At 43.6% G+C, this 25,858-nt stretch overlaps 11 protein-coding genes across 11 annotated transcripts; 6 read left to right on the forward strand and 5 right to left on the reverse strand.

The window, feature by feature from the left end:
• Positions 1–148: 148 nt before the first annotated feature.
• SNT1 (Snt1p) lies at positions 149–3,799 on the reverse strand (the record flags this gene model as incomplete). The annotated part of the gene is made up of 1 exon (XM_037285091.1): positions 149–3,799. One exon carries the CDS (start codon positions 3,797–3,799, stop codon positions 149–151), a length of 3,651 nt encoding a protein of 1,216 aa, XP_037140987.1.
• A 744-nt stretch (positions 3,800–4,543) lies between these two features.
• Positions 4,544–6,103, forward strand: CDC6 (AAA family ATPase CDC6; the record flags this gene model as incomplete). Its single annotated transcript, XM_037285092.1, has 1 exon — positions 4,544–6,103. The coding sequence occupies one exon, from the start codon at positions 4,544–4,546 to the stop codon at positions 6,101–6,103; it is 1,560 nt and encodes a 519-aa protein (XP_037140988.1).
• A 230-nt stretch (positions 6,104–6,333) lies between these two features.
• On the forward strand, positions 6,334–7,485 carry HG536_0G01740 (uncharacterized protein; the record flags this gene model as incomplete). Its single annotated transcript, XM_037285093.1, has 1 exon — positions 6,334–7,485. The coding sequence occupies one exon, from the start codon at positions 6,334–6,336 to the stop codon at positions 7,483–7,485; it is 1,152 nt and encodes a 383-aa protein (XP_037140989.1).
• A 68-nt stretch (positions 7,486–7,553) lies between these two features.
• On the reverse strand, positions 7,554–13,952 carry BPH1 (Bph1p; the record flags this gene model as incomplete). Its single annotated transcript, XM_037285094.1, has 1 exon — positions 7,554–13,952. One exon carries the CDS (start codon positions 13,950–13,952, stop codon positions 7,554–7,556), a length of 6,399 nt encoding a protein of 2,132 aa, XP_037140990.1.
• Positions 13,953–14,123: 171 nt separating this feature from the next.
• On the reverse strand, positions 14,124–14,822 carry SOP4 (Sop4p; the record flags this gene model as incomplete). Its single annotated transcript, XM_037285095.1, has 1 exon — positions 14,124–14,822. The coding sequence occupies one exon, from the start codon at positions 14,820–14,822 to the stop codon at positions 14,124–14,126; it is 699 nt and encodes a 232-aa protein (XP_037140991.1).
• A 729-nt stretch (positions 14,823–15,551) lies between these two features.
• RPS14B (40S ribosomal protein uS11) lies at positions 15,552–16,295 on the forward strand (the record flags this gene model as incomplete). The annotated part of the gene is made up of 2 exons (XM_037285096.1): positions 15,552–15,561; positions 15,889–16,295. The coding sequence occupies 2 exons, from the start codon at positions 15,552–15,554 to the stop codon at positions 16,293–16,295; spliced, it is 417 nt and encodes a 138-aa protein (XP_037140992.1).
• Positions 16,296–16,484: 189 nt separating this feature from the next.
• On the reverse strand, positions 16,485–16,877 carry RPS22A (40S ribosomal protein uS8; the record flags this gene model as incomplete). Its single annotated transcript, XM_037285097.1, has 1 exon — positions 16,485–16,877. One exon carries the CDS (start codon positions 16,875–16,877, stop codon positions 16,485–16,487), a length of 393 nt encoding a protein of 130 aa, XP_037140993.1.
• A 513-nt stretch (positions 16,878–17,390) lies between these two features.
• On the forward strand, positions 17,391–17,796 carry RPL39 (60S ribosomal protein eL39; the record flags this gene model as incomplete). Its single annotated transcript, XM_037285098.1, has 2 exons — positions 17,391–17,396; positions 17,647–17,796. 2 exons carry the CDS (start codon positions 17,391–17,393, stop codon positions 17,794–17,796), a joined length of 156 nt encoding a protein of 51 aa, XP_037140994.1.
• A 506-nt stretch (positions 17,797–18,302) lies between these two features.
• Positions 18,303–20,567, reverse strand: SWE1 (tyrosine protein kinase SWE1; the record flags this gene model as incomplete). Its single annotated transcript, XM_037285099.1, has 1 exon — positions 18,303–20,567. The coding sequence occupies one exon, from the start codon at positions 20,565–20,567 to the stop codon at positions 18,303–18,305; it is 2,265 nt and encodes a 754-aa protein (XP_037140995.1).
• A 780-nt stretch (positions 20,568–21,347) lies between these two features.
• MNN5 (alpha-1,2-mannosyltransferase MNN5) lies at positions 21,348–23,063 on the forward strand (the record flags this gene model as incomplete). The annotated part of the gene is made up of 1 exon (XM_037285100.1): positions 21,348–23,063. One exon carries the CDS (start codon positions 21,348–21,350, stop codon positions 23,061–23,063), a length of 1,716 nt encoding a protein of 571 aa, XP_037140996.1.
• Positions 23,064–23,308: 245 nt separating this feature from the next.
• SYP1 (Syp1p) lies at positions 23,309–25,777 on the forward strand (the record flags this gene model as incomplete). The annotated part of the gene is made up of 1 exon (XM_037285101.1): positions 23,309–25,777. The coding sequence occupies one exon, from the start codon at positions 23,309–23,311 to the stop codon at positions 25,775–25,777; it is 2,469 nt and encodes an 822-aa protein (XP_037140997.1).
• Between the last annotated feature and the right edge of the window lie 81 nt (positions 25,778–25,858).

A 25,858-nucleotide genomic window follows, 5' to 3' on the forward strand; every position in this document is an offset into this window, starting at 1 on the left:
GTATGTATACATTTGATATTTCACGAATTTCAGTTCGTCAGTATAAGGTGCATGTCACGTGATATATGTGACAATGAATAAAACTCTTGGCGTTTATGGAATGATTCGATTTTTATCCGTACCTAGGTTAATCTACTGATATTTGAAGCTAAGTATTGTTGCCTTGGTTGCCGCTCGGTTTGGGTGCTTGAGGAGGAAGCAAAGATTCTGAAGCTATGGCCGCTAGGGCGCCCAATGGATCCACTGCGAAATTGAAGTTAGTTTGCTGAGGCTGAGCAAGCGGAGGAGGACAGGCCAGCGAGCCTTTATCTAAAGCTCTGCGTGGAAGGGTTGTCTGCGGTTGAGCGCGTAGCAGCTGCTGGTGCTCGGGATTCAGAAGTGAGGAAATCGAGCTTGAACGACGATTTTCCGGTGAAGATGAGGAAGAGTTCTGCAGATCCTGCACGACAACTTTTCCCACACTGGGACGGACGGCGCTTGTCGGTTGGCTGTGCTGCAGCTGACCGAAATGTGGAACCTGATTTGTCGATTGGAGGACCAGAGGAGGAACATAGCTTTGTTTCTTGTCATCGGTATTCAGAATACTCATGATGGATGAGACGGCGCCTGCTGGCTTTTCCTGCTTGCATAGTAAATTTTCAGTAGGAGATGGAGATAGTTGTAGTGGCTGGTTCAGTGGTTCAATTTTCGTCGATTCTGCAGGCACAGTACCAGGCAATTGGATGGAAGGCAATCTAGGTGGTGGTAGAGTGCTGGTGGGAGTTAAAGCCTGCGAAAATGAGTCTCTATTGGACTTGTGTGTGTAAAGTTGAGAGGCGGTTGTGATATCTGGTAGCTTTTTCTCAGACGGTGCTTGGTTTGAAAAGAATCCTAAAGCAGGCCTCTGCTGGGGCGGGATTCCATTGGATGTTTGTAAAGAATTTTGCTCCGCCTGGATTAGAATCTGAGATTGCTGAACAGAACCGGAGCTCGTTGCGTTCCGCCTGAAATCAGCCTCTTCGACTATGGATTTCCATCCGAGCTGTGCGGCATTTCTTTGGTAGTAGTTTCGCACCATAGTTGTCGACTTGGTTCCCAGCTTCTCTGAGATGAGTGACCACTGTGAGCCAAACTGTTTCAGCAATTCAGGGAACAGATTTGCCTCCTTCACACTCCAATAACTCGATTTGTGATCAGCACTGCTCTTATGTCTTTTTCTTTGAAGGTTGTCATCATTTGAAATCTCGGAACGCTGCGAATCACTTGGCTGTTCGATACTTTCTGCGACTCTGGGTGGCTGCTCATTAGCTGAATCTGTATTGTTATCTGTAGGCGGCTGCTCATCCAATATGGTTTTCTCCGCATTGGTGAAGATGCCATCGCCATCATGAGCTCTTTTCTTCAGCCCAGACGCATCTATATCACTTTTGTCTGGCATAGGGGAGAGTGGATAGGGCTTTTGGTGAGCCATGTTGTTGCTATTACCTTCCGCCAATTTTTGCTCATCCTTTTGACTTTTGACTGCTTCTTCATCTACTGTTCTCTGTTCTTTTCGCGGTACCTTCGCACTCATGTTATTGCTCATATCTTGAGTTTCTGGAATTTTAATTACTACTTGCTCCATCTGTTTGAACGGTTTCTCATGCATACTGACAATGTTCTTATCTTCAGGGGATGTAACGACAGTAGTCTCCTTATTGATATCTGCGTTGCGCACTGAAGTATCAGCTTCATTGTTGGAAGTTGATATTTCAACATCTACTTCAGAGCTTCTTTCTTTCTTTTTGCGACGTTTGGCTGTTGCACCCTTCTGTCTCTTCTTGTTCTTATCATTTAGCAGTTTCTTGTAACCGACGGTATTCTTACTTTTGTAGTAGTGCAGAACGCATTCCTCTGGGGACCTTAGGCCTCCCATAAATTGAGAAATCTTGCCAAACTTTTTCGGGTATGTTAAGTAACCCTCCACAAAGAGCTCGTGTTCATTCTGGGTAAAAGTGTCTACACCATCCTTCAAGATCCTTGAGGCCCATAGATGTTTGTCCGTGACGAGATTGTTGACATTCTTCAGTTTCAAAGTATATCTTTCCACAGGATTTATTATCATTGGGGGTATATCTGCAGCTTGTTGATGATGTTTGTAGTCCGGGTCAATTTGAAGTAAAACATTTTCGATCTCTGCGTCGTCCACAAAATCCGCCCTATTGCGTCTTCGTGACGATCCGGATATTCCTGAATTACGCTCTGATAGCTTTCGCTCGTTCATTTCTCGCTCTTTTTCCTCTAACTCCTCTTGCCTCTTACGCTCCAACTCTTCTTTCCTCATTTTCCTGCTCATTTCATCAATTTGCTCGCAATTTTCAACCCAGGTCGCTTGAAGATCAGAAAACTGCTTCTTGAGTTGTAACTTCCTCAGATATTCATATCTTTTTACAGATGCGATCTTCCGGCAAAGAAGTGGTCGCAGAGCTTGTCTATGGATAAGAAGATTTTGTTGGATGAAGGGATATGAGCTGACGGCTTTAATGGGCTGCCGGAGAAGATATCTTTGTTTCTCAATGACTTTTTCCCTTGATTGATTCTTAAGTTCCCAGAGTCTCGTTTCAGCTTTGGAGAGTGGAAAAATGCATTTGTCAAGTGGCTTTATGGGTATGCTATAGCCAACCTTTGGTTCTTGTGGTGATAATTTTTTCAAATCTGTTTTGAGGAGGTCTGGCTCATAAATGAATTCGTAATCGTCATAAATCTTTGATGGTTCCTTATGGAAAATGGGTTCTTCTTCAATCCGCTGCTTTTCTGAATCCTCGTTCACTAATTCCTTTAGCTCATTTAGGGACGTACCTGAAGACGACCACATTTCGGATGTTTTCTTAAGCGGTTTAGACACTTCTTTAGCAGTTTCAGGCGATGTTTTCTCCAATTCTTCATCTTCAGTGGCCTTTGGTGGCTCTTTGGACGGAAGGAAAGTCGATTTGTCTAGACTCGTCCGTTTGAGATTCGCTGCATGTTCTTTTTCCACTTTCCGAGTTGTCTCCGCAACTGAATTAATCAAGCTGGATCCCAAAGAATGTGGGTTCTCATCTCTGGCGTCTAACCCATTTATCTCGGGTATAACCTCTGACTCGTCACCGCTTTCTCTACGAGACGACGATCCGTTGAACCGACTGAAATGACCTGAGGAAGCAATAGTAGGTGATGGTGTAGTCCTCCTAGGGCCCTGTGATGACGGGGGGACAGTTGTAAATTTACTCTTTTGAGATTTCCAAAAAGGCGGCCTCGCCGCAGAGCCACTGTAATTGTCGTAATGATCCATATTTAAATTCGAAAAACTCTGTGACCTCCATTTGTTGCTTCGGGAGTAGTAACCGCTGGCTGTATTGAGACTGGCGTTTGCGGGCCCATTACCGCCGGCCATCGGATAGCCATAAGAAGAGTCCTTCTTGGCCATCTCCATCGATCTCGGCCTCGCCTGCTGGGCCTGACCCTGGTTATATCTGCTCCCGGAATAACGGGAACCAGACGGTTTCATATGTGGGTCCCCTGCAAATGGCTGTGTTTCGACCTCTACCTCTGGATTGTACCGGCTACCTGGATTTCTGCTCGACACCGGTCTACTGGGAGAGCTGGGATCGTATCGGGACGGCCTCGGGATCTCGCTGGCTGCGGCCGGGATCGCGGCCGGGGTGCTACCGCTAGGTAGCATCCCGTAGCCGCCGTTTCCCGCGTAGCTCTTCTTCGGAAACGAACTTCCGTACCTCATCATATGGTTGGGACCACCATTCGAATAATAATATCTCTTCTTCGAGGGAGGAGGATGCGACATGTCAAACAACAACACTGTCAACTGGAGAAAAAAAGACTAGCAATCAATACACCTGAAAGCGACCCCACATGTACTTCCAAACAGAAAACAACCACTATGACGTCACTTTCCCCAGCTAAAGGGTTCTACTTAGCAGATTCCTCCTTTGACGTTGCTGTTCTTGTTGTTCTTGATAGTAGTTTATCATGGTCTTGGGCCCATTTTTCCTTTCTAGCGGTATCCTCTTCGTGTAACGTGACATTTTGCGTTAAGAATCAGCAGCATTTATCAGGAGCTTATTAAGGCATCTTGACGGCTTCTGGAAGGGAGCAGTGGATGGATCAGATAATGCTGCTGCCCGCAGACCTGTATTTGGGACTGGGTGGCAGGCCTTGATCGTAGAGGCGAGTAACGAAATCGGAACCTGCGACAATTGCATCGCTCTAAGATCGGGTGAACACGCACAGAGCCGGGCAAGAGATCGTAGCCGATGTGATCAGATGTCTGTGAGTGGTCTTGATCGTTAAGCGCTCAACAATGGCCCCAGCTGCAAGCACTAGGATATCCCAAAGTGGTAAAGCAGGGAAGAACGCGCAAATGGCTGGTTTCTGCCGTGTAAGAAAAGTGACGCGTCTGAAAAAATGAGACGCGTAAACGGTTTCGTGTCTGTCGGTCATATATTAATGAGGAAGAGGCATCGGTAGATCGATCTGGGATCAATTGTGGTTCTGATGGGCAGCGAGTCGTTGGATCAGAAGTGAAAAGATGGATTGTAGTGCTGGCGTTGCGACCGGTAGGGTTTTGAGATCGAGAAAGAGAAGCAATGAAGGGTTGATCATGCCAAGCACGCCAAAGAAGGCCAGGTCCGAAAACTGTGCGTTGCCTATGACTCCTCCCGCTACTGGGGTGAAGAAGCAGTGCGCAAAGGAGCCCCTCACGCCCTGTGCGTCTCCGATGAGGTTGATTTTTGGTAAAAGGTCGATGTATTCGAGGACAAAAGCGCTTTTGCAGCGGTCGTCGGGTCTTTTTACCGAGCTGGACGGACATCTACCGACTAGAAAATCCCAGCATTCGGATATTTTGTCATTTTTGAACCGTAGCGTGGGAGGCCGCGTGAGCGATTCTCTGTACATTACTGGGCCGCCTGGTACCGGAAAGACCGCTCAAATTGATGCGATCGTTAAGAATCGGTTTCTGCCGGTGATACTGCCGTCTGCCGCCGATTCCAAGATTACTCGGCCAGCTTCTGCAAAGGGTCTTAAAAATGTTTCGTACTACGAGTTGCCCGACGGGAAAGTGGAAACGGTCGCTGTGACAACAATCAATTGTATCGCTGTTAATGACCCTTCGACTATTTTCAACAAGATTTACACGTCACTGGTCTCTTCGCCTGAGTCTGGCGCTCCGGTTAAGACTATGTCCGAGTTACAGCGTTTCTTGGAAAGCTACGAGGGATCTACTGGGTTCTTGGTTATTTTGGATGAGATGGATAAGTTAGTGCATTCAAACTCAAATGATACAAATTCGACAAAGACGATTTTCGAGTTGTTTTTGCTGGCCAAATTGCCTTCCGCCAGATTCACACTTATTGGAATCGCTAACAGTTTGGACATGAAGGATAGATTCCTATCTCGTCTGAACTTGAGACAAGATCTCTTGCCCGAGACGCTCGTTTTCCATCCGTATACGCCTGATGAGATGTTTGAGATCATCATGAATCGCTTGAAAAGAGTAAGTTGTAACGAGGAGGACTGCGTTTTCAACCCAATGGCTATCAAGTTCGCCGCAAAGAAGTGTTCTGGTAACACGGGTGACTTAAGAAAGCTATTCGACGTGTTGAGAAGCAGTATTGAAATTGTCGAGTTGCAAGTGGTCGCTTCCAAATTGAAGGATAAAGATGCAAATTCGTCAAGTTTAGTCAAAGTAGGACTGCCCCACGTTGCCAAAGTCTTCTCTCAGTTCATGAATAACTCTTCGACAAGATCAAGAATCAACAAACTGAACATGCAACAACGTCTCATTCTGTGTGCCATCGTGCACAGGGAAAAGACAGATATATTTCAAACGCACTGTTCGCTAGACGACAGCTATGATTACTACGTCAATTTACTCAAGAATAAGGACGCTCTGACGCCTTTGAAGAGGAACGAATTTTTGGAGACTTGTAACGCTCTGGAGACTTGTGGTGTGACCCGAATTTTCCAAGGCAGATCAACGGGAAAGACCAGGCATGCTATTAAATTAATCAAATCATCCATCGACGAGAAGGAATTCGAGGAAGAGATGAGCAAAGTCGAAATACTCCGGAGGTTTCTAACGAACTAGCATGAATACTTACAACTTACAAGCATACATTTTTTGCATATAGATTTAGCATAGAGAGCACTTGAAAGCATCAATTTGACTTTATTTCTATTTAGTGACACTTCTGATGATCGCTTCGTTGACCTGAACGGACAGGTTATCGCTTGATGGAGAGGTAACATTGGGAGACTACATTAGGTGGAAGCCTCAGGAGTTTAGCAGTTTACATGCTTACATGAATAGATGGTTAGATGGCTTCTAAGAACACTAACTCCTCCTTGCACATCGTTTTATTGTGCCTTTGCTGGTACCTGATCTCGTCGCTAGGTTCTCAAGTTACAAAGAAGATTCTGACGATATACCCAAAACCTCTCTTCTTGGGAGAGTTCCAGTTTATATACACCGCTTTGTTGGCTTCTATTTGTTGCCTGATAGGCCAAAGGTTCCATGGCTTTTACCAATGTTTTCCCAATGGCACATTTCCACGCTATTACAATAACATGGGAGAAAGGAGACAGATTGACTGCATTACCAGGCCATCGAAACTCCTCCTTTTTACCATCGTACCCTTAAGCTTTTGTCAGTTTGTCGGCAAATATTTTGGACATACAGCAACCTCACTAGTGCCCGTTTCCACAGTAGCCAGTATCAAGACTTTGTCACCAATCTTTATTGTTCTGACCCAACGAACGCTGAATCTGGGTAAGGTGCAATTGGGGAAAACAGCTTACTTCAGCTTGCTATGTTTAATCGTTGGAGTTTGGATCATTGTTAGGAAGGATTATGAGCAAAAAAAACCAATTTCTACGAAAGGTCCAATAGAATTGGGCGCCTACTCTTCATATGGTATAATCTGTGCCATCTGCTCCATGTTGATCTTTGTAGCACAGAACATATATGGGAAGAGTGTGTTTACCTACCAGAAGAAAGTCATTTCACAGAAGATGGATAATGCCAAGGCTGAGTCTCCTCTGCCGAGCTATGTCACAAGGAAAAGTACAAGTTGTGAGCGAAAAAACTATGATAAACTAACGCTACTCTTGTACATCCCACTTGTCGGCTTTTGTCTATCATTTGGGTGGTTTATGACATTAGAATTCCCAGACATTTGGAATGAATGTAAAGTGGCTGGCTTTTCCGCAATTCCATGGAAGTTGTTCTTCGTGAATGGAACGTTCCATTTTCTGCAGGCTATGATAACCTTTCATCTACTCGGTGAAATCTCAACGTTAAGTTATTCCATAGCCAATTTGATGAAAAGAATTGCTATAATAGCTGTTAGCTGGGCATTCTCCGGGATGCAAGTGACAACCTGGCAAATCCTTGGTCTACTTCTGAATGTTTTTGGCTTATTCTTGTATGAAAGATCCAAAAGCGGCACTATACAGGAGAAGAAAATCTGATAGACGCAATGTAAAATGCAAACGCCTGTGTATTATTATCCCTTTATATCCCGGCTATACGTATACATTCAATTCCATAAATAGAGATATCCCTGCGAGTCTCCCGCCATTATTTCAAGTTTAGGTAGTTCGAGTGAAATTTTAGAGTCATCATCATTGCAATAAAGTCTCAGCTGAGTTCTAATGCTACTGATTTCGAAATTCTTAGCAGAGTGTAATTGTTTAAGTTTTTTGAGCTCCCATCTTGCAGTCAGAATCAACTCGTAAATTTCCAACTCACCATTGTCGTATCCCACCACCAGTACGTCTTTCTCCTTCCAATATGCATGTCGCTTAGAGGAGAGATCTGGAGATGTAAAATTGACGAATTCCAAGCATGTGACAATGGCCTTATCATCCATCAATTTACTCAAATAATGGGACCCCCCGAAATCATATAATGCCAGGGTTCTGTCCATTGTGTACACGGCGATATTTCCCTCATTTTGAGAGATTGCTGCTCTTAGGCCTGTGGATGAGATTCTTCGTATGATTTGGTAATCCAACAAATTCCATAAGTACACGGTCCCACTCACATCGACGGACAACAAAGCACTATAATCGAAATATAGTTTGATGTCTTTTACGGCGGAAAGATGTCCGTGAAGCTTTCCCAAGCAAGTAAGCTCAACTTCTTTTGGTTTGTCATATCCCCACGCTTGGATCAAGCCATTCTCATCTCCAGTCAAGAATTTATCCTCTTTCCATAGAAAAAAACTGCATATGCGACAGGGATGAAGCATTTCGTAGATTTTGCCGCCAATCTCTAGCGAGTATGGTTCGCGTATCTTCAGCGGCACGAGCTGGGGGCCGCTTCTTATCATAACATCTAGGAATGGATAACCCTTCCAGCAAATAGAGCCGTCCACATGTGGCTCGCAATAAATATACTTGATTCCTTTGAGTTTCGAGCATTTTGAATCTGGCTCATAGACACGTTGTGGCGCTGGCCTAATTTCGTTCCATATGCGTTCTTCAATTTGCTTCAACTTGAGGACACTCTTCGGTGGGTGAGGGCCGTGAAATATTTGTAGAGGAGTTTGACCAAAGTTGTGAATGATGCCTGTAACAGCACGTCTTTCATTTTCATCGCTAATGCTATCCAAATCAACAGCCCCAGGATAACTTAAGTTGTTAAAAACATTAACAGCTAATTCAGCCTCTTCCCCGCGTTGTTTTACGCCAAATATCAGATCAATCCAATGATGTAAATTTGCGGATACATAGGGGCTTTCAAGTGCTTCTCTGTTCTTGGCAATGAAAATTTTGGGGTCACCTTTAGCCCATGGTGGTAAAATAACGTCATTGACCTGATTGCCTTGCTGATCTTTTCCCAAATCAAAATTATTCAGGTTGATAAGAAATTCAGGCAAGAAGAAAAACTCAGGAATCAGCTCTCGTACATCCGTTGTATTTTCAACAGCGGCTGAAGACCAAGCACGGTCAATCGAATTGAAGAGACGATCGGCATGGCCGAATCTTCCATCCTGTAGTAGCAGAAAGGTGTCCACATAGGGCTTCAAGCGGATCAAGTATGAAGAGACTATCATCGCCGAGGAATAGTGAGTGCCATAATGAAATGGCGGCGACGAAGGATCATCCAAAGCTTTTAGCATTTCGAATCTTTCGATAAACTGCACCTCCCTTCTACGCGATTGTGCCCCCATTGGTTTGGTGAGATCTCGGAACGTAGCAGCGCTTTTCAAATCAAGCTCTTCACTCGTATAGTCGGCAATGACCCAAGGAAAAACCGGATACTGGGTAATATCATTGAATGTCCTCCCCGCCAAAGCATTGACCATCATCAGGTAGTAGAAATTCGAAATTTCTCCCTTTTGCCATTTCTGAGTTGCAGAGAATCCATCTGTGAGAGTTAAGTTTGCCGAGAAAGCTTTGGCGAGCTTCGTCTTCAGGCTTTTCTTGTAAAGACCATTTTTTAATCCAATACTGCCGCTACAGCTGTTCAGTTCCTGCAAAGTACTGTATAAAACGGGATCAATCTCCTTATTGCTTGGCAACTTATCAAGAATGTGATAGGCGTCATCTCTATAACTTTTACTGTTAAAGTTGAAAAGATAACTGGTTCCATTCTCAAATAATATCTCCAAGGCCGTTTCTCTTAACAGAAAGGGTCTCTTGACAATGAATGTCAAATCTGACATCCGCCAAGTATGCACGATTTGGGAAGTTGACATACCTCTTTGATTCCCAGGCGAACCAGTTATGAGGCTGAGAGTTATATCTCTATCGGCATCTGGTATTTCAGTAAGCTTTAAAACTTTGTTCTCTTCCTTGACGAAGTAGTAATTACTCACAAAGTACAAATAAAGATCGCCCATTATAAGAACGCCTTCTCTGACTTTGAGCCCAATGATAAGACTGGTATTCCATATTTTCTTTATGCCATCAGATCCCTGAAGTAATTTAAGTATTTTTCTATTTTCATCCTCATTCTCAGTCCCAGACTGTTTAAGACTATCAATATCTGATATCAAATCATAAGACAGGAAGCTATTGTTGGTATTTCTCGTTTGATTTTGTTGGGAAATGTTAGCAGTATCTTCATCCTGCAAGGTCCTTTGCATCTGTTTCTCTACCTTATCATAGTCCAAATGACGCCAAACGGATACTAAGTGCCCTTTCATCCCATTTGAATTTTGAACAGAGTCCAGACCCCACTCGCAATCGCCACTATTACTCCTTTGCAAAGATGAAGTATGTTTGAGGTGCACAGCGAAAGAGAAACATTGCTGCTCGTGTAATAACTCATCTTCGCCTCTGTCCGTCAAGAAATTGACATAGATTTTTCTAAAGCCTGTCCAGACTTTTCTATCTAAGACAACATTGTCATTGCGAAAGAGTTGGAGTCTTTTTCTTACCTCTTCAATTCTCGTTTCCATCTTAGTGTCCTTAATAACGTTAAGTTCAACCATAAAACGCTCTTGTGGAAAGACCGGTCCGAACGTCTTTTTCTTGGTTACTGATAGGGCATAGGGGATCACAGTATTTCTGTTGTGTTCTATGAAGGCCCGGACTTCTTTGCTTTCTTGATGATTTGTCTCTGAGTTTAACCTAAGCGCCTCTAGAATTTCAGGTAACTTAAAGCCCTCAGATTCCAGAATAGGATTTAGGCTTTCCGCTCTATATTTTAGTAGCATTTCAAAGCAAACCATAATCGACCTTGACGGCTCAGTAGTACATACATGGCGAAGTAAGATCCATAAAAATAGGCGAGCGAAGTCGTAATTCCACAAAGATCCTTCCTGCATAAATATGTCTCCAGAGTGTTCAGCAAGCAGCGAACAGATAGAATCGAGATATTCAGCTCTCATGAATTCCCACTCCTCATCAACGTATTGAAGCAATGCGACTATGACCGTAAAGCGAAAGATATCACTGAGGGACGACAGTGATGATTTCTTAACACGCCATCTTTTCCTTGCTCCCTTAAGACAGATGACTATGCATTTAAACGCGTCAATATAGACTTTCCATTCGAATCTGAATGAAATCAAATACCGTTTGACTTTTTCGAAGAGAAGCTCAAAGTTTAAGATCATACAATCATTGCTGAACAGCTCATAGGAAAAAAAGTCACCCATTTCTCGAATTCCTTTGAAAACACCTGGGATTAAAAGCCAAAAAAAAGACAGCTCGTGGTAACCATATTGTTTCCCATTCATTGAGAGAGCCTTCATCTTGATATCAGGCCAGTTAATCATCGCTTCAAGATACTGTGCAAAGTCATCCGGTTTTAAGCTCATCATGGCATTAACGACAGTATCTGATATCAGTTTCTTTATCGCATTACTAGAGCCCTCGTAAATTGCAGAATTTTGAGGCCTCGTTAAAGTAGCATGAAGTTCTGTGAGGGCCTGAAAAAGCGTCATTGTGATGGAATGCAGTACTAATTCATTATTAAATTTCTCCACGCTTGCAGAAAGTCTCCTGACGAACGCCTTGATCAAGCGATCCAAATCTAATGGAATAGTAGAGCTAATGTCATTGATAACAGTCCATTCAAGTAAATTAACGGCTAGAATCAATATTTCCTTCATAACAACTGTCGCCTCAGAATGGGGACTGTCATTTTCCAGCACATCGGGTACCTTCACGTTAGGGTCAATACTATAGTGGCCCAATGAATGAGCGTAGAGTAAGCAAACGATATCCTCGTTGTAACGAGAGTCTGCTTTTTTGAGAATGGCTAACACGAGGTCTAGCCCATTGCTTTTGACGAAATTTTTGTAGACAGTTTGATTAACCAGAAGCCTCTTCAGGAGGATTCGAAGAGCGATGAGAGGATCTCCCTTTGCATTTACAACTTCATCAAGGATCATGAGTGAAAATTTCGGCGATATTGAGTCAGTGATCAACCGAATCTGGCTCGTTTCGGCATTGTCTAATACTTCGACGAACAACGTATCGAAAGCAGCTAGGGAAGCTTCAGCGTTTTTGTAGTAACCGCTTCTAAGTTCAAAATATGCAAACTGCAGAAGCCATTGAATGTTGCCTCTGGAAAGTTCTTCTTTCAGTAGCAAAACGTAAACGTGAGATAACTCGGTCGCTAACTCAGTGAAAATACTTGGGTATCCATATTTTTCTGCGAATACATGCTGATTAATGCAAAGCTTTTTCAATGCTTCCAAGTTTCGCAGCTTTTGAGAATTTAAAGTGCGAAATTCGGATGCCTGTAACAAACTAGAGATCTGGAAAAGCGAAAATCTCAGGATCTCTACCCCATCACGACTAGCATTGACTTCCATAGAAAGGCGATACCATAAGTCGGTGTTCAGTATCAATGCCTGATAAGCTGTATCATCTTCGATAACTGACTTAGTAATGTTTGAAAAATTCCAACCGCAGAATTCTTGAAAAAGGTTGAAAAACTGTATAGGAAGTGTAGATTTCATATTTCTCTGCACTTTCGTCACCAGAATATGTGATAAAAGTGGAAAGCCATAATCCTGTGTGAACCAAGCACGGAGATGATTGTTCTGCAGCAAAGTCATTAGATGCGATAGAAATCTAAAAAGATCGTCCCAGTCTTCAACCTTTTCAAGACTGCAAAGGATAAACTGAAAACAATTGATTGACTTGAACATAGCCAGCAATAAAGCCGGCTTGAAGTGGAGGAACTTGCCTGTGGTGGCATGAAAGAACGCATCATCTGGTGACAACCAACCATTATTGGGATGTTTTTCTAGGTGAACAAAAGCAGGATCGATATCCAAGCAAATACTTTTCGAATCGATTTCCCGCTTTGTTTCTAATAGGCAATCGATGAAATGATTGCTAAAATCCATACTAGAGCTGCTTCTCTGTAAGAACAGATCTCCGAGCGCCAATCGTATAGCACGAAGATCAGTAGTCTCATTCCAAGCATAATGGAAGGTACTACCCAGCGCATAAGCGGCCTTAATTGTGTCTTCTGGCAAGCTTCCGTGATATACAGTTAGCCGATAGAGTTTGAAAGAGCATATCATCGATCCCAAATCAACTTGGCCAGTCATATTGGTTGCTCCATCCAGCAAGGTTATTCTATCAATGAGATTACCGTTGACATGAAGAGATATATCGTTCCCCTCAATGGTCACCGCAATCGAGTAAAGAGTACCAGCCTCAAACTCGAAGCCCTCAAAAAGTGCCATTACGAACTCATCATTCGACACACAAAATTTCCCATCATCGATCTCCAGATACAGATCTGCCCCTAAAGTCGTTATTCGATTTGACGTTACAGAGTTGAACTCCATAAAATACTGGAAAGTATATCTGTTGTCCTCCTCATACCGTGGAACGTTTAAAATGTAGTAGCAATTTTCGAACAGGAAAAAAGCTTGTGACAACGGATCGCAAAGCTGAGCAGCCAAAGCGTCGGCAGTTCGGTTGATCGGATACTTCAAGAATCGCGCGTACAGTTCCAGCAGATCTGCGGGAGTACAGTCGACAGTGAGCACCAGCGAAAGTAGATCCGATAGTCTATCCCGAACAATAGGTATGACGTCATCAGCATTGATAGTTCTATGAAATAATCTCTTTTTGATGTCTTTAACAGACCCTATTTTCGATCTGTTCAGTACCGAAAAATTGGTCAAAGAGATGATGATTTGTAGGGTAAGAGCGTATTCGATCGAATTCCAATGGGTTTCAAATAATTGTGACCAAACCGCGGTAGCATCAACGTTAAGACTCAGCTCAAAGTTGGGAAGCTCGAACCGCGTCGCGAGCTCGCTCTCCACGTAGGTCCTCATATCACAACACACAAAACCTTCCGAGTAATCTTGCTCATCCACTCGATCAAATGAATAGTTCAGAATAATCTCATTGAAATGATCTTGAATAGCCGCCTCACTTTGTGAGTCCGCTAACGTAACAGATAACGCCTCCTGCAACAGAACTGCTAACGCTTTGGATTCATCACTCATTATGATTCCAAAGAAGTTGTAAGAAACCGCAATCCCGTCACGCCACCTTCTTCAGCCGCTATGTTATCGTGAAGTGCTCTTCACAAAGCCATGTCGTTCCAAGTTCAAGATATACTAACAGTTAAATAAAGGGACAGAAGAGGTCACGTGGCCACGGTAGTCTAGCACAGTTCATTCTTCCTTGGCTGCGTATTTGAGCCTTTGCCTCCTCTGCTGCTCCTCTTTCACAGCCTTTGCAGTCTCTGGGTCCAGCTTCTCGAGCACGATTGGGAAAACCACAAGTGCTATCAGAGTGATCACACCTGCTTGCTTCCAGCGAGTGTCGAACAACTTTGCTAGTGGTCCGCTTTGTAAAATTCCCTTATTTCTTTGCTGGTAGTACACTCGCATGGGCGCCGCGCTGATCGGAGCGATCTTTATGTAAGGGCTTACTTCAATCTGTTCCAGCTCTTCGGGATATGCTATATCTGGCGAGGGAAAGAACTCTTTCCCAAACACATTCCTGTGGGCCTTGACATCGTACGCTTCCCCTTGCTCGTCCAAGTTGGTGAAAGTAATGAGTATCCGATTTGGCTTCAGATTGAAGTCCATTGAGCTCGAATACATGACGAAATGAGTTGTTGCATTGAGTCCCGGGTTTAGAGGTATGTTTTCGAATTGGAAATTACCATCCAAATCGTTCAGTTGTGTTTCTGACGAGTAGCCGTGTCCCTCAGAGTAATTGCCTATCTGGTGTAGCCAGAAGTGGACCCTCGACACGGTGGCCCTGGTAATATTGAGTTGCGGGCCTAAATCGAGACGGCCGCGAACTGTAGCCGCGAAAGACACCGACAGCAGTGATATGAAAGCCCATATCCAGCGCATTTCCATCCCGTCGCAATCTCTATAAAGGCACCGAGCGCGTTCCACACATTGTTTTAACACCTATAAATGCTTGTATTACTGCTGTTGAAAGGCATCAGCCGGGTAACATCGAAATTTTTCATTTTTCTATATACAATTTTGTCGGTGCGCTCTCACCATGCTCGAATAGTTCACTTTAAGGAAACCGTACAATTCCAAGAACGAGTATTATTGTAGTGGATTTGTGACGTTGTATCCGGCGGTTTGTCTCATTGAGGTGAACTTCGTAGGCGGTACTTCGCAATTGACCCCAGGCAATATCTTCTCTACAACTCCGTTCGAGATCATTCTTCAGCGACTCCTTTTAACAAGGGGAAGGATTAACTACCTATAATACTTTCCAGTGTTTCACACGGGTCGCACAGCTATCTGTCTCTTGTTGCCCTCTTTGCTTCCTGTAACTAACAAACTAAGTAGACGCGGCGTATCACATATTTGTGACTGTTATGAAAAGTACACCTGTACATCCTGAGGTTCTTTAGAAACCCGAACATCCAGACACCCTGATTTTAAATTCTCGGATGTCATTGGCCGGCAAATCAAAACCATGGACGCAGTGAAACTTTGTCGCCTTACCAAGCTAGCTGGATTCACAGGCGTTGGTAGCGGTGATATTCAGATTAAAGCAGTAGAAGTGCGATCATCGCCGTTGCAACAGCGTTTAGATCACTTAACAAGAAGATAAACAGATCCAGAATGGCTAAAGGTACGTCTAAGGGGTGATGTCCCGTTCAAAACCGTTTAGTTATTCTAAAGAAACTGGATTCACTTGACGAAGGTAAAAGATAGATGCGCAAGCATTCGTCTACTTTGTTGGCCTGAATCAATGTCCTTTTTATTGGAGAGGTAATGGCATGGTTGAAATCTGTGCCGGAGCCTGTCAAGGGCATATTCAGGTTTGGATAAAGTCTGAGAGTGGGAAAATGTGCAGTTCATGGATAAATGGGGGAACGCTCAAAGTTCAATTTCTTTAGGCACTAAACGCGAGTTTTGGTTTCTGACATTTTTACTAACAATGAGCTGTTTGTCTTAGACCTTGTTCAAGCTCGTGACGCTTCCCAAGTTTTTGGTGTTGCTAGAATCTTTGCTTCTTTCAACGATACCTTCGTCCATGTCACCGATTTGTCCGGTAGAGAAACTATCTCTAGAGTTACTGGTGGTATGAAGGTCAAGGCCGACAGAGATGAATCTTCTCCATACGCTGCTATGTTGGCTGCTCAAGATGTTGCTGCTAAGTGTAAGGAAGTCGGTATCACTGCCGTCCACGTCAAGATCAGAGCCACTGGTGGTACCAAGACCAAGACTCCAGGTCCAGGTGGTCAAGCTGCTTTGAGAGCTTTGGCCAGATCTGGTTTGAGAATCGGCCGTATTGAAGATGTTACCCCAGTTCCATCTGACTCCACCAGAAAGAAGGGTGGTAGAAGAGGTAGAAGATTATGATTTCCTGTATACGATTACATATTTCATATATCAATAGCACAGCCCAGTATACATGTATCATATCGCGCGTCTGGCTTCTTTATCTAACTCAGTCGCGTGCCAGAAGAGAACTTACAAGCGATTCTCAGCGTAGAGAGCCTTTGGAGCTGACGACAGTCTATTGTGCTATTAATATAGAGGCTATTTAGCTTAGTAAACGAAACCCAAGATCTTACCAGAGACGTGCTTTCTTCTAGCTTCTTCGTGGTCCATAATACCAGCAGAGGTGGTCAAGATAACGTAACCAAATTGTCTGGCTGGCAACAAGTTCTCGGTCCACTTCTCAATGTCACCAATCTTGACGTTGAATCTTGGGGAAATGACGCCACATTTGTTCAATCTACCGTTCAATTGGATGACAATCTTACCGGATCTGTGATCATCGATGTATTCGAACTCACCGATGTAACCATGTCTTTGCATAACTTGCAAGAACTTGATGATGACCTTGGAGGATGGTCTAATCAAGACTTGACGCTTACCGGTCTTCTCAGCGTTGTTGATGGCATTCAAAGCATCAGCTAGGACAGAAGTTCTGGTCATCTTGGATTTCTAATCTTATTGCAACCTCCTTCCGTTCAAGAACTATATTAACGTACACTAAGATTCTATTCAATCGCTCACTGTTTGTAGGAGTCCAACCATCGTTGTGGACTAGGTCCATCTCGGCGTGCGTGCTCGGGTTGGTGTCCATTTTTCATATGACTGTTGGTTTTCCTGCGTTTAGGCTGTGTGTTATGGGTGTTGTTCACTTTTTTTCGTTTTTTGCGTCGCTTTGGATTATGTCCTTGTGCCGACTGACCGATCTCTCTGTCTACCACGGTGGCTCTAGGCCGAGTGGCCCCGCTAGCAGGGGCTCGGCAGACGGAAGCCACGTCTGCACAGCACCAGTTGTCGGCAGGCGTCGGTGCTGACCATGGTCCCGCAGAGGAGTTGCCAGCAGGCCATCCCACCGTGTGCGGTAAGATGTAACACTAACAATTGAAGAGGCTAGTGCATAGTTAATCCATAACAGATTCTTCCAAGGTTCTACTAAAACGATTAAGTCAAGTAACGATGCCAGTATGTTTAAAGCGGTGGAATAGATTGAATTGATAGCCAACTGTCAAATCCGGGAGGCACGAATTATTGGAGATGGAACTGAATGATTGATCATTAGCATGATGAAGCGAGCTGTGATCACGATCTCTTGGAAACCATAATGGCTACGAGTTCACAGTGGTTAAAGCGTGCTTGCTCAAATTTTGATAAGGCTGTCTTTTGCTTTTGGATCATTTTACTAACAAACTAAACTAATTCGTTTTATCATTAGGCTCAAAAATCATTCAAGATTAAGCAAAAATTGGCCAAGGCTAAGAACCAAAACAGACCATTGCCACAATGGATCAGATTGAGAACTGGTAACAAAATCCGTTACAACGCTAAGAGAAGAAACTGGAGAAGAACCAAGTTGGGTTTCTAAACTATCTGGAGAGACTCATCATTCATTTCCAATTTTACGGTTGCGTTCGAGTTTCACATAATAGCAAGATTTTTTATAGCAGAATTTTGTAGACTCTAACGCCTGTCACATCAGTATCATTCGATATCAGTATCATTCGATCCTATGAGTGTGATTTATTCAAGCAAGAAAGCTTCTAGATTCGCAGGCGAGCAGAACATATCAGAGAGATTCCCATTGTAAAAAACACCACAATCATTAAGTGTAGCTTTCAGATACTATCTAGCTTAGAAAAGTGTTTATTAAACTCATCATTACTGTTCGCTCTGGTCAACTACTGCAATGACGTCCTCGTCATTCCACCATTAACCGATACTACGATTTCAATTGGTTTTCTTCCTTGACGGTCTGGAGGAAGATGAGTGGTTGATTACTTGCTCTCTTATATATGAAAATTTTCGAGTGAGAAATGTCAACGCCAGCGCCGAAAATCTTTAATTTGGCTCGAAATTAGATTCTTTCAAAACTTAGGGCGTAAAAAATGTCGGTTTTGGTCCAAAATCATCTTCCTGAATGATGGCTCCGGCTTTACGAGTCATTTCGACATAAATGCATTCTTCAGCGTGTAGAATCTCATTGGCACTAGGCCTCTTCTCGAAGTTTGGCTCTATCATGCGCTTGACTAACCTTTCCAAAGACTCCCCATCGATGAGGAACTTCGGTACCCATGGGGGGATAGCGGGCGTTTCTTTAAGTAAGTTCACGCTGTCTTGTCCGTGGTAATCGGATATATCAGTGAGATTGGTGTCAAATTTGAGGTCGCCAGAAAAAAGAGAATCTGAATGGATGTCGTTAGCGCTCAGTTTACCAGCATCTGATAAATCTCCCGAACGCAGCTTATGCCAAGCATTCCCATTATCCGGTAAGACAACGTTTGCTGCAATTTCTACGATGACTAGTCCCAAGGAGAAGATGTCAGCTTTGAAGTCGTAAATGCAGTCAGATATGATCTCTGGCGCGATATATTCTCTGTCGCCTTCATTCTCGAAGCTTAGATCTTCCAGAGGGAGGTGTGTTGCCATACCGAAATCTCCCAGCTTTAAATTACCTTCGAAAGTAATCATCACGTTTGCAGGTTTCAAATCTAAATGAACAATGTGACATGAATCGTGTATGAACCTCAATGCCAAGCTTAGCTCTACTATTATTTTCCATATTCTCCAATCTTCTAGCCTTGTTTTCTTGGCAACTATTTGCTCTTGCAAAAACCCATCAAGCGTTCCATTCTCACAGAACTCAGTCATTATGTAGAAGGAGCTTTGATGTTTCCATGAGCTGATAAAATTGATAACATATTCTTTACCTTCGTCATCCAAGGTGCTCTCGCTAATCTCGGATAAAATTTTGATCTCCTGTACGACACGTCTCATTGAGATATGTTTGTTCGGCTGTATTGCTTTCACAGCGTATTTCTTCTTAGTTTGCTGAAAAGTTACCTGATATACCGTGGAGAATTGGCCGTTACCAATACTAGAAACGTTTGTGAATTTTTCGAAAAGGTGTGAATCTGGATTTGTCTCGATTTTGGCATTTATGAATCTTCTTGTCGGTACAGGCGACGAGTCGTGTACTTTACTATTCCTAAATTTTATAATGGACTCTTCCCTGGCCTTTGTCTTCCTATGCAGGAGCGATTTCTTTCGCGTTGGTGTGGTATCCGCGCTACTAGAGCTGCCTTCGTTGTCGTAGTAACATTTTGCTCCACCAGGAGGCGGCAAAATATTGAAGAATGATACGTCGTCCATTTCTTTATCTTTTTTGGAGCTGGTAGGTCGCACACTGTTATCCGTACCATAAAGGTCGTCCGTGAATTGTTGTAGACTGTTTTTCAGCTCATTATTGTTCACAATCACAGAATTTCGAGCCTTTCTCATTTTCTTGTACCTACCGGTATGAAGCTGTGAAGCAGATTTTTGAGGTCGCCCAACAGTTTCTCGCTCACTATCATTGTCTTCCAGAATATTGAACGATGTGCTTAGTGGTGACGCGTCTATCAGTAGCTTCGGAATCGATTTCATTGGGGGCGATTGCATATAAGAAGTTTCCTGCGTCAAGTTATAGCTCCTATTGCTAAAGCTTGGTGAACCATTAGTGGAATTAGACAATTTGCAACTCTCCATCAACGGGGATTTTTTCACGGGTGTATCCGGAATGGAAAGTTTCTTGGGATAGTTTGACTCGGCTTGTGCCACTTTGGATATTAATCCCGTTGGTGGCAAAAAAGCTATCTTACCAGGCCAATTCAGATTTTCTGGCGGTAAATTTTCCGTATCTCTCGTTTCTTGGTCTGCGGTCCAAGATTTAGCCAACTGGCTGGTCACTGTTTCGCGCTTCCACTTTTTGGTTAACTCAGGGTCGGTGACGAACGGCGAAAGATCTGATTTAGAGGTTCGTTTGCTTCTTGTCGCCCTAGGAGTCGCCGGATCGCTGTCCTTGAAAGGAGACCATCTATCAATACATTCATCAACGCTGTTGTAGTCAACTTCTTTGATTCCTTTCAACCTTGGTGGCAGGTCAAGTTCATTGCTAGTTAAAGATAGGTTTAGAGTAGCAGCACTCCTAGTCAATTTGTGGTTTGCATATGGGTAAAAGGTTAAATTGTTCGAACGACTTTTAGCGCTACTCGCTGTTGCTGACTCCCTCTTTTCATCTTGGAACATGTCAAAGTCATCCTCTTCTTCTGCTATGGACGGCTCGACTAGCCCTTGTCGCATCTTGGAATGGCCGACCATCTAATGGCGATGGTTGAATGCTTCAGTTGGAGGGGACGGGACCTTTCCGTGTTCAATTCTCAGATTGAGAGCCTTAATGGGGTACAGAGTCCGACAACTCGGATGTCTATCATAACCTGAGACTGAAGAAGAGCTTGATTTAGTATTAAAAAGACATTAACGATCTCTCAAGAAGGTCAATAGTCGTGTCATTCCTGTGGGTCAATCAACTTGACGTGTTTTCGCGTCTTATGTTTTCGTGTTTCGTCATATGTGATCATTGTCGTTTTACCAGAAAATCTATCAATCAAAGCGAGGAACAACACGGAGAACTTCTTGAATCATTTCCACATGCAGCGTGGCTGCAGTCTGTCCGTTATCCTGTGGCCTCGAGAACCCGAGATGCACCAGAGCCTAGAGTTTTTAATCAATAAGCGGTTTCTACGAACCTTCCGCCAGCGGCTAGAATCCGCATCGCTTGAACCGGCTTCCTGCCTATTTCATATTTCAGAATTCGACTGAATTCGTTTGCCGTTTCTTTGGAAGGGTTTTCTATTGTGTGTTTCTTCAGTTAAGCAGTTTCCCAGGTAACGCGGAAAAACTCGTCAAAAATTGATTTACCGCGCAGCTTGCCTGGAAAGCCGTATTGAGGTACGGATGTTATCTAAATAACGGATCGTATGGGACACTTTGTCGCAATTGTCACAGGTTAATTGTGAAGACTATTGACATTGACGAGTATTAGAAGTGCCATCACCACGGCAACTTCGAGATTGCTAGTGTAGTAAGTATCGAGTGGGCATGCTTAGCTTTGGCTATGTGAGGAGAAAGCTTCTTCGCCATAGGATATACTTAATTGCGGGGTTACTTGCTTACTTCATTTTGTCGTTTTGCTTTTTTGGGCGTCAAGGTTTAATCTCTTCGAGGCTCTACGCGGCTGATACTCCCGGCAGTAAATTATTCCGTTTTCTCTATGATGCAGTCCAACGCTGCGAACCAATTAAGAGACCGGGTGTGGGAACTTTGCGTGACTCTAAGAGATGTCAGGGAGGGGACCTTCCCTTCAACCCAATTGATCTTTCTTCGAAAGGCTCGTACGAGAACTTGGATAGCTGTCTCCATTTAACTGATGGTCAGCTGAAGAACCTTAAGAGTAAGCATTCGGAGTTTCTTGGACGACTTCGCAAATTCCTCGCCAATAACAAACGCATATCCGTTGACTCGTTTGCTAATGAGACCGGGATAGTCACCGTAGGTGGTGGGAAGTTTTCTGTTCTATCACTTATAATGATCGAAATGTTGAGAGAAAAAGGTTCCCAACTACCGGTAGAGGTAATCATACCTCCATCCGATGAAGGAGACGCTGATTTTTGTGCTGCTCTTGCAGATCTCAACGCCAAATGCGTTTTCTTTTCTGACATGATACCAGAGAAATTGATCGAGCAGATTCCAATCAAGGGCTATCAGTTTAAGATTATTGCACTGTTGATCTCGAGCTTCAAGAAAGTGTTGTTTCTTGATGCGGACAATTTGCCTCTGGTCAACCCAGATCAGATTTTTGAGCAGCCCGTTTTCCTGCAGACAGGTTTGGTGATTTGGCCAGATATATGGGGGCGTGTAACATCGCCAGCTTTCTATCAGTCAGCTGGGGTGGAAGTTGATCTGAACACCAGGGTCCGGTACATGGGCGACGATATCTCACCAGCTTCAAGGTTCCACGATCCAAAATGGACTAGCTCTGATATTCTATCGCTGGTTCCATTGCATGATTTGGGAGGTACAATACCAGACCCAACTTCGGAGTCTGGACAATTGTTAGTGGATAAGACTAAGCACCTATCGACCTTACTGTTAGCGGCTTACTACAATTTTCATTCTGAGTGGTACTTTCGCCTCTTGTCACAAGGCACCTCTGGTGAAGGTGACAAAGAGACCTTTATCGCTGCAGCCCACGTCTTGAAAGAGCCCTACTACCAGGTGAAAACACGACTCGCTATTGATGGCTTTTTTGATGAGGATAACAGCTTCCATGGGATCTGCCTATATCAATTTAATCCGCAGCAAGACTACGAGCAGCACGCTTATGCCAAGCGTTGGATGGCCGAACATCTACAAGAGTATGCCACATATGATCCATCCTATGATGTCGAAAAGGACTTCTACGACAAATGGATGAAGCCAAGTAACGGAGAATCCATCGACGCCATGTTCGGCCATGCAAGCTTCCACAAGTTCGAACCACTCGCCTTGGCCAGAGAGCGAATCTACGTAGATCGTAGTGGTCGTCATTTCAGAGGGTTCAAAAGATACGACATTACAAAGGGCTTTGACATTGAGCTCTTCAATTACAAGCTTCTACATCGCAAACTCTGCTCAGCTCGCCCACTCAAATTTAAATTTTATGAGTCCACTATGCATACCAAAGAATGGTCTGACATGTGTCGCTACCTCGCAGAACACATCAGATATTTACACAATACCCACCATTTGGCACTATCGGCACAAAATATACCATAAGCGTAATATCAACTACCATGGAATCAGCGATCGAAGTTCAATAACCTTCCTAAAGATCTAATCACTTCAGTTAATCATTACGTGGGAAGTGATTAGAGCTTAGAACTCCTTTTTAACATTAATCAAAGGTGATCACCAGCTAATTATCAGACGTCCCTTGGTGAAGTTTGAAAGTAAGATCGAGACTTGGAACCAATTGAGTTCTCATTACCAGGGCAGAGATAGCTATCCTTCATTAAGGTGTCATGCCTGAAGAAAGAACAAAATATGCGGACAGCATATTAACAACTAAGAGCCCCTACGAGGCCACCGAAATAATTAGAATCAGATTGTCCCAAGCGAAGTTGTTAAATAAAGACTTTTATCTACTTTTCAAAGAGATTAGTGACGCCAAGCGAAACTATACTCAGCAATTGCGTAAGATTGTAGCTGAGAATGAGGATTTGGATAAGATGCTGCAGACTCAGATGCTGGAAACTCAGGTTTTGACCACCAAGGAGATGGAGAATTTTGAGTTTGAATCTCTTGGTGATTTAAGACTTCTTTGGGATTCAATAATAGCTGTGTTAAGGACAGAATTGCGAGCCAATTCAGATTTATACCACGCTCTCAATAATGAAATTATTCAGACGTTAGAAAAATCTACAGAGAATGATACCAAATGGAGTGAGAGCAAAAGACTACATTCGAAGCTAAGCCAAATCGCCGCGACAATAGAGCATCACACTAGAAATGGCGATCGCGACGGAAAGTTGAATGCAGCAAATAACCAGTGGGATTCGGAAGTTCCGTCGCTATTTGAGTTATTTGAAACTATAGATTTCAACCGTTTGGAGATTCTCAAGAATTCTTCCTTGCGGTACCAAACTGGAATGAGCGATTACTTATTAAATATGACCAAACAGAGTGAGACCGCTATGACTAAAATGCTGGAGTTTGAACCTCAAAGTGAGGTCGATCGTTTTGCTCGTGAAGCAAGCAGATACAGTTTCCAAACGTTAGCCTCTGGAGAAGCTGGTAAGAATAGTATCCAGTCTAGCACTGTTTCAAAAAACAAGAGAAAGAGTACCTTGAGCAGCATTGGCCATCGATTCACCTCAAATTCGACAGTCTTACATCATGACTTGATGGATGGAGAATTTTCATCATCAGAGAATAATATCTCTCTTAAGGAGAAGAAATCGGGAAACAAACTCAAGTCAAAAGTGGGTTCAATATTCAGCAGAAACAAGTTGAAGAGTAAAAAATCCAGTACGTTTAACAAACCCATGGAGGCCACTATTGCTGAAACAAGCCATTCACCAGCTAATAATGAGCTTTCAAATAGGAGCAGGTCCGCAACCTCAAGCTCGGAAGCTAGTCAAGCGCGTCGTCCAACAATGCAAAACAGAGACTCAGATCCTCTATACAAGATCTCCAATCTTCAAACGATAAATGGTTCATTCAAGACCAAGCCAACCCTACCTGCAGCTCCCGAACATGAGTCCCCTTCACAGCAGGAACCTTCAGAAGCTATTAAAAGTGAGCGGGACTCTTCGCACACACCATTGTCTATTACTCAAGCACCTTTACAGCCTCAAACTAAATCTAAACAAACAAGCTCGGAGTTGCAAGCTGAACAGGAGCAGGTTGTCATGGGGGTCCCGGACCCTAGTACGTCTACTCAAAAACAGGCGGAGGCTAAAGGTTTACATATCCGTGCTCCCGCTCTTCCACCTTCTAGGAAGCAAAATATCACGAACAGAAATTCTGAAGTGTTTCGACAGCCCCCTCACATCTCTCGTAATGGCAGCAACATATCGGCTCAGCATGATCACGTTGCTAGTCCGCTGGCTTCGCAAATTACAGGTAGTATGGCGATATTGAACCCTCAGACGACAGGCTCCTCGGCGTCGTTGACTGGTCAAAATCTCTTCCAGCATGCGTCTCTGGAATCATCTCCTTTAGGTTTGAATGCAAGCATAGCCGAGCTTGTGAATGCCACATTTCAGGATGGAACACTCGTTGACTCCCAATTGATAGGTGAGATAGCCTTGAACTATGTCCCCAATACAGTTTTGAACTCGCCGCTGCCCATTGAAATCAATTTAAAGATACCAAAAGCAGCCAATTTCAGCAAAGTGATGCTGAACCAGGCATTCCTCGAGCGTATTGACTCTGAAAACTTCAAGATCAACCCTCAGTTTATCGACGGAAGAACTCTTGGTGCTATCAAATACTCTATGAAAGATCCTGTAATCCCCATAGTGATACATCCAGTGTGGAGATTCGAACCACATCAGGCAAGCGTTGTTCTGACGCTTAAATTTGCTCCAACAGTCCCGAAGGAGATTAAGCGGTTGGTCTTAGAGGATCTAGTTGTCTTTGTGTCCATCGATGGCGCTGAAGTGACAAGTGCATTATCTAAACCTCAAGGTTCCTTCAGTAAGGAAAAAAGAAGAATCACATGGAGATTTAAGGAGCCATTAGTCCTAGAAGAGGGTGGCGAAGAGCGTCTGATCGCCAGATTCCTCACCAGCCAGACGGCACACGAGTCAGAGAAAGGTATAGCTGCGAAATTCATCATTCACGGGGGCGCCGAACAGAGTGCTGTAGGCAGTGATATATCAATGGAGTACCAAGAACTTGACGAAAACAACCCTTTTGGTGGGCTCTGGAATGCAGTGGCCGCCACAAGAACTGTAGCAGCTGGAAATTATCATGGTTTAGCTTAGCTTTAGCTTAGCTTTAGCTTAAGTAGATCCGAATTACTCCCTAATTTATGTGAATTCTTCAAGTGCTGAAAGCACTGCGAG

This window comes from Torulaspora globosa, chromosome 7 (genome assembly GCF_014133895.1).
Source record: "Torulaspora globosa chromosome 7, complete sequence".
NCBI lineage: Eukaryota > Fungi > Ascomycota > Saccharomycetes > Saccharomycetales > Saccharomycetaceae > Torulaspora > Torulaspora globosa.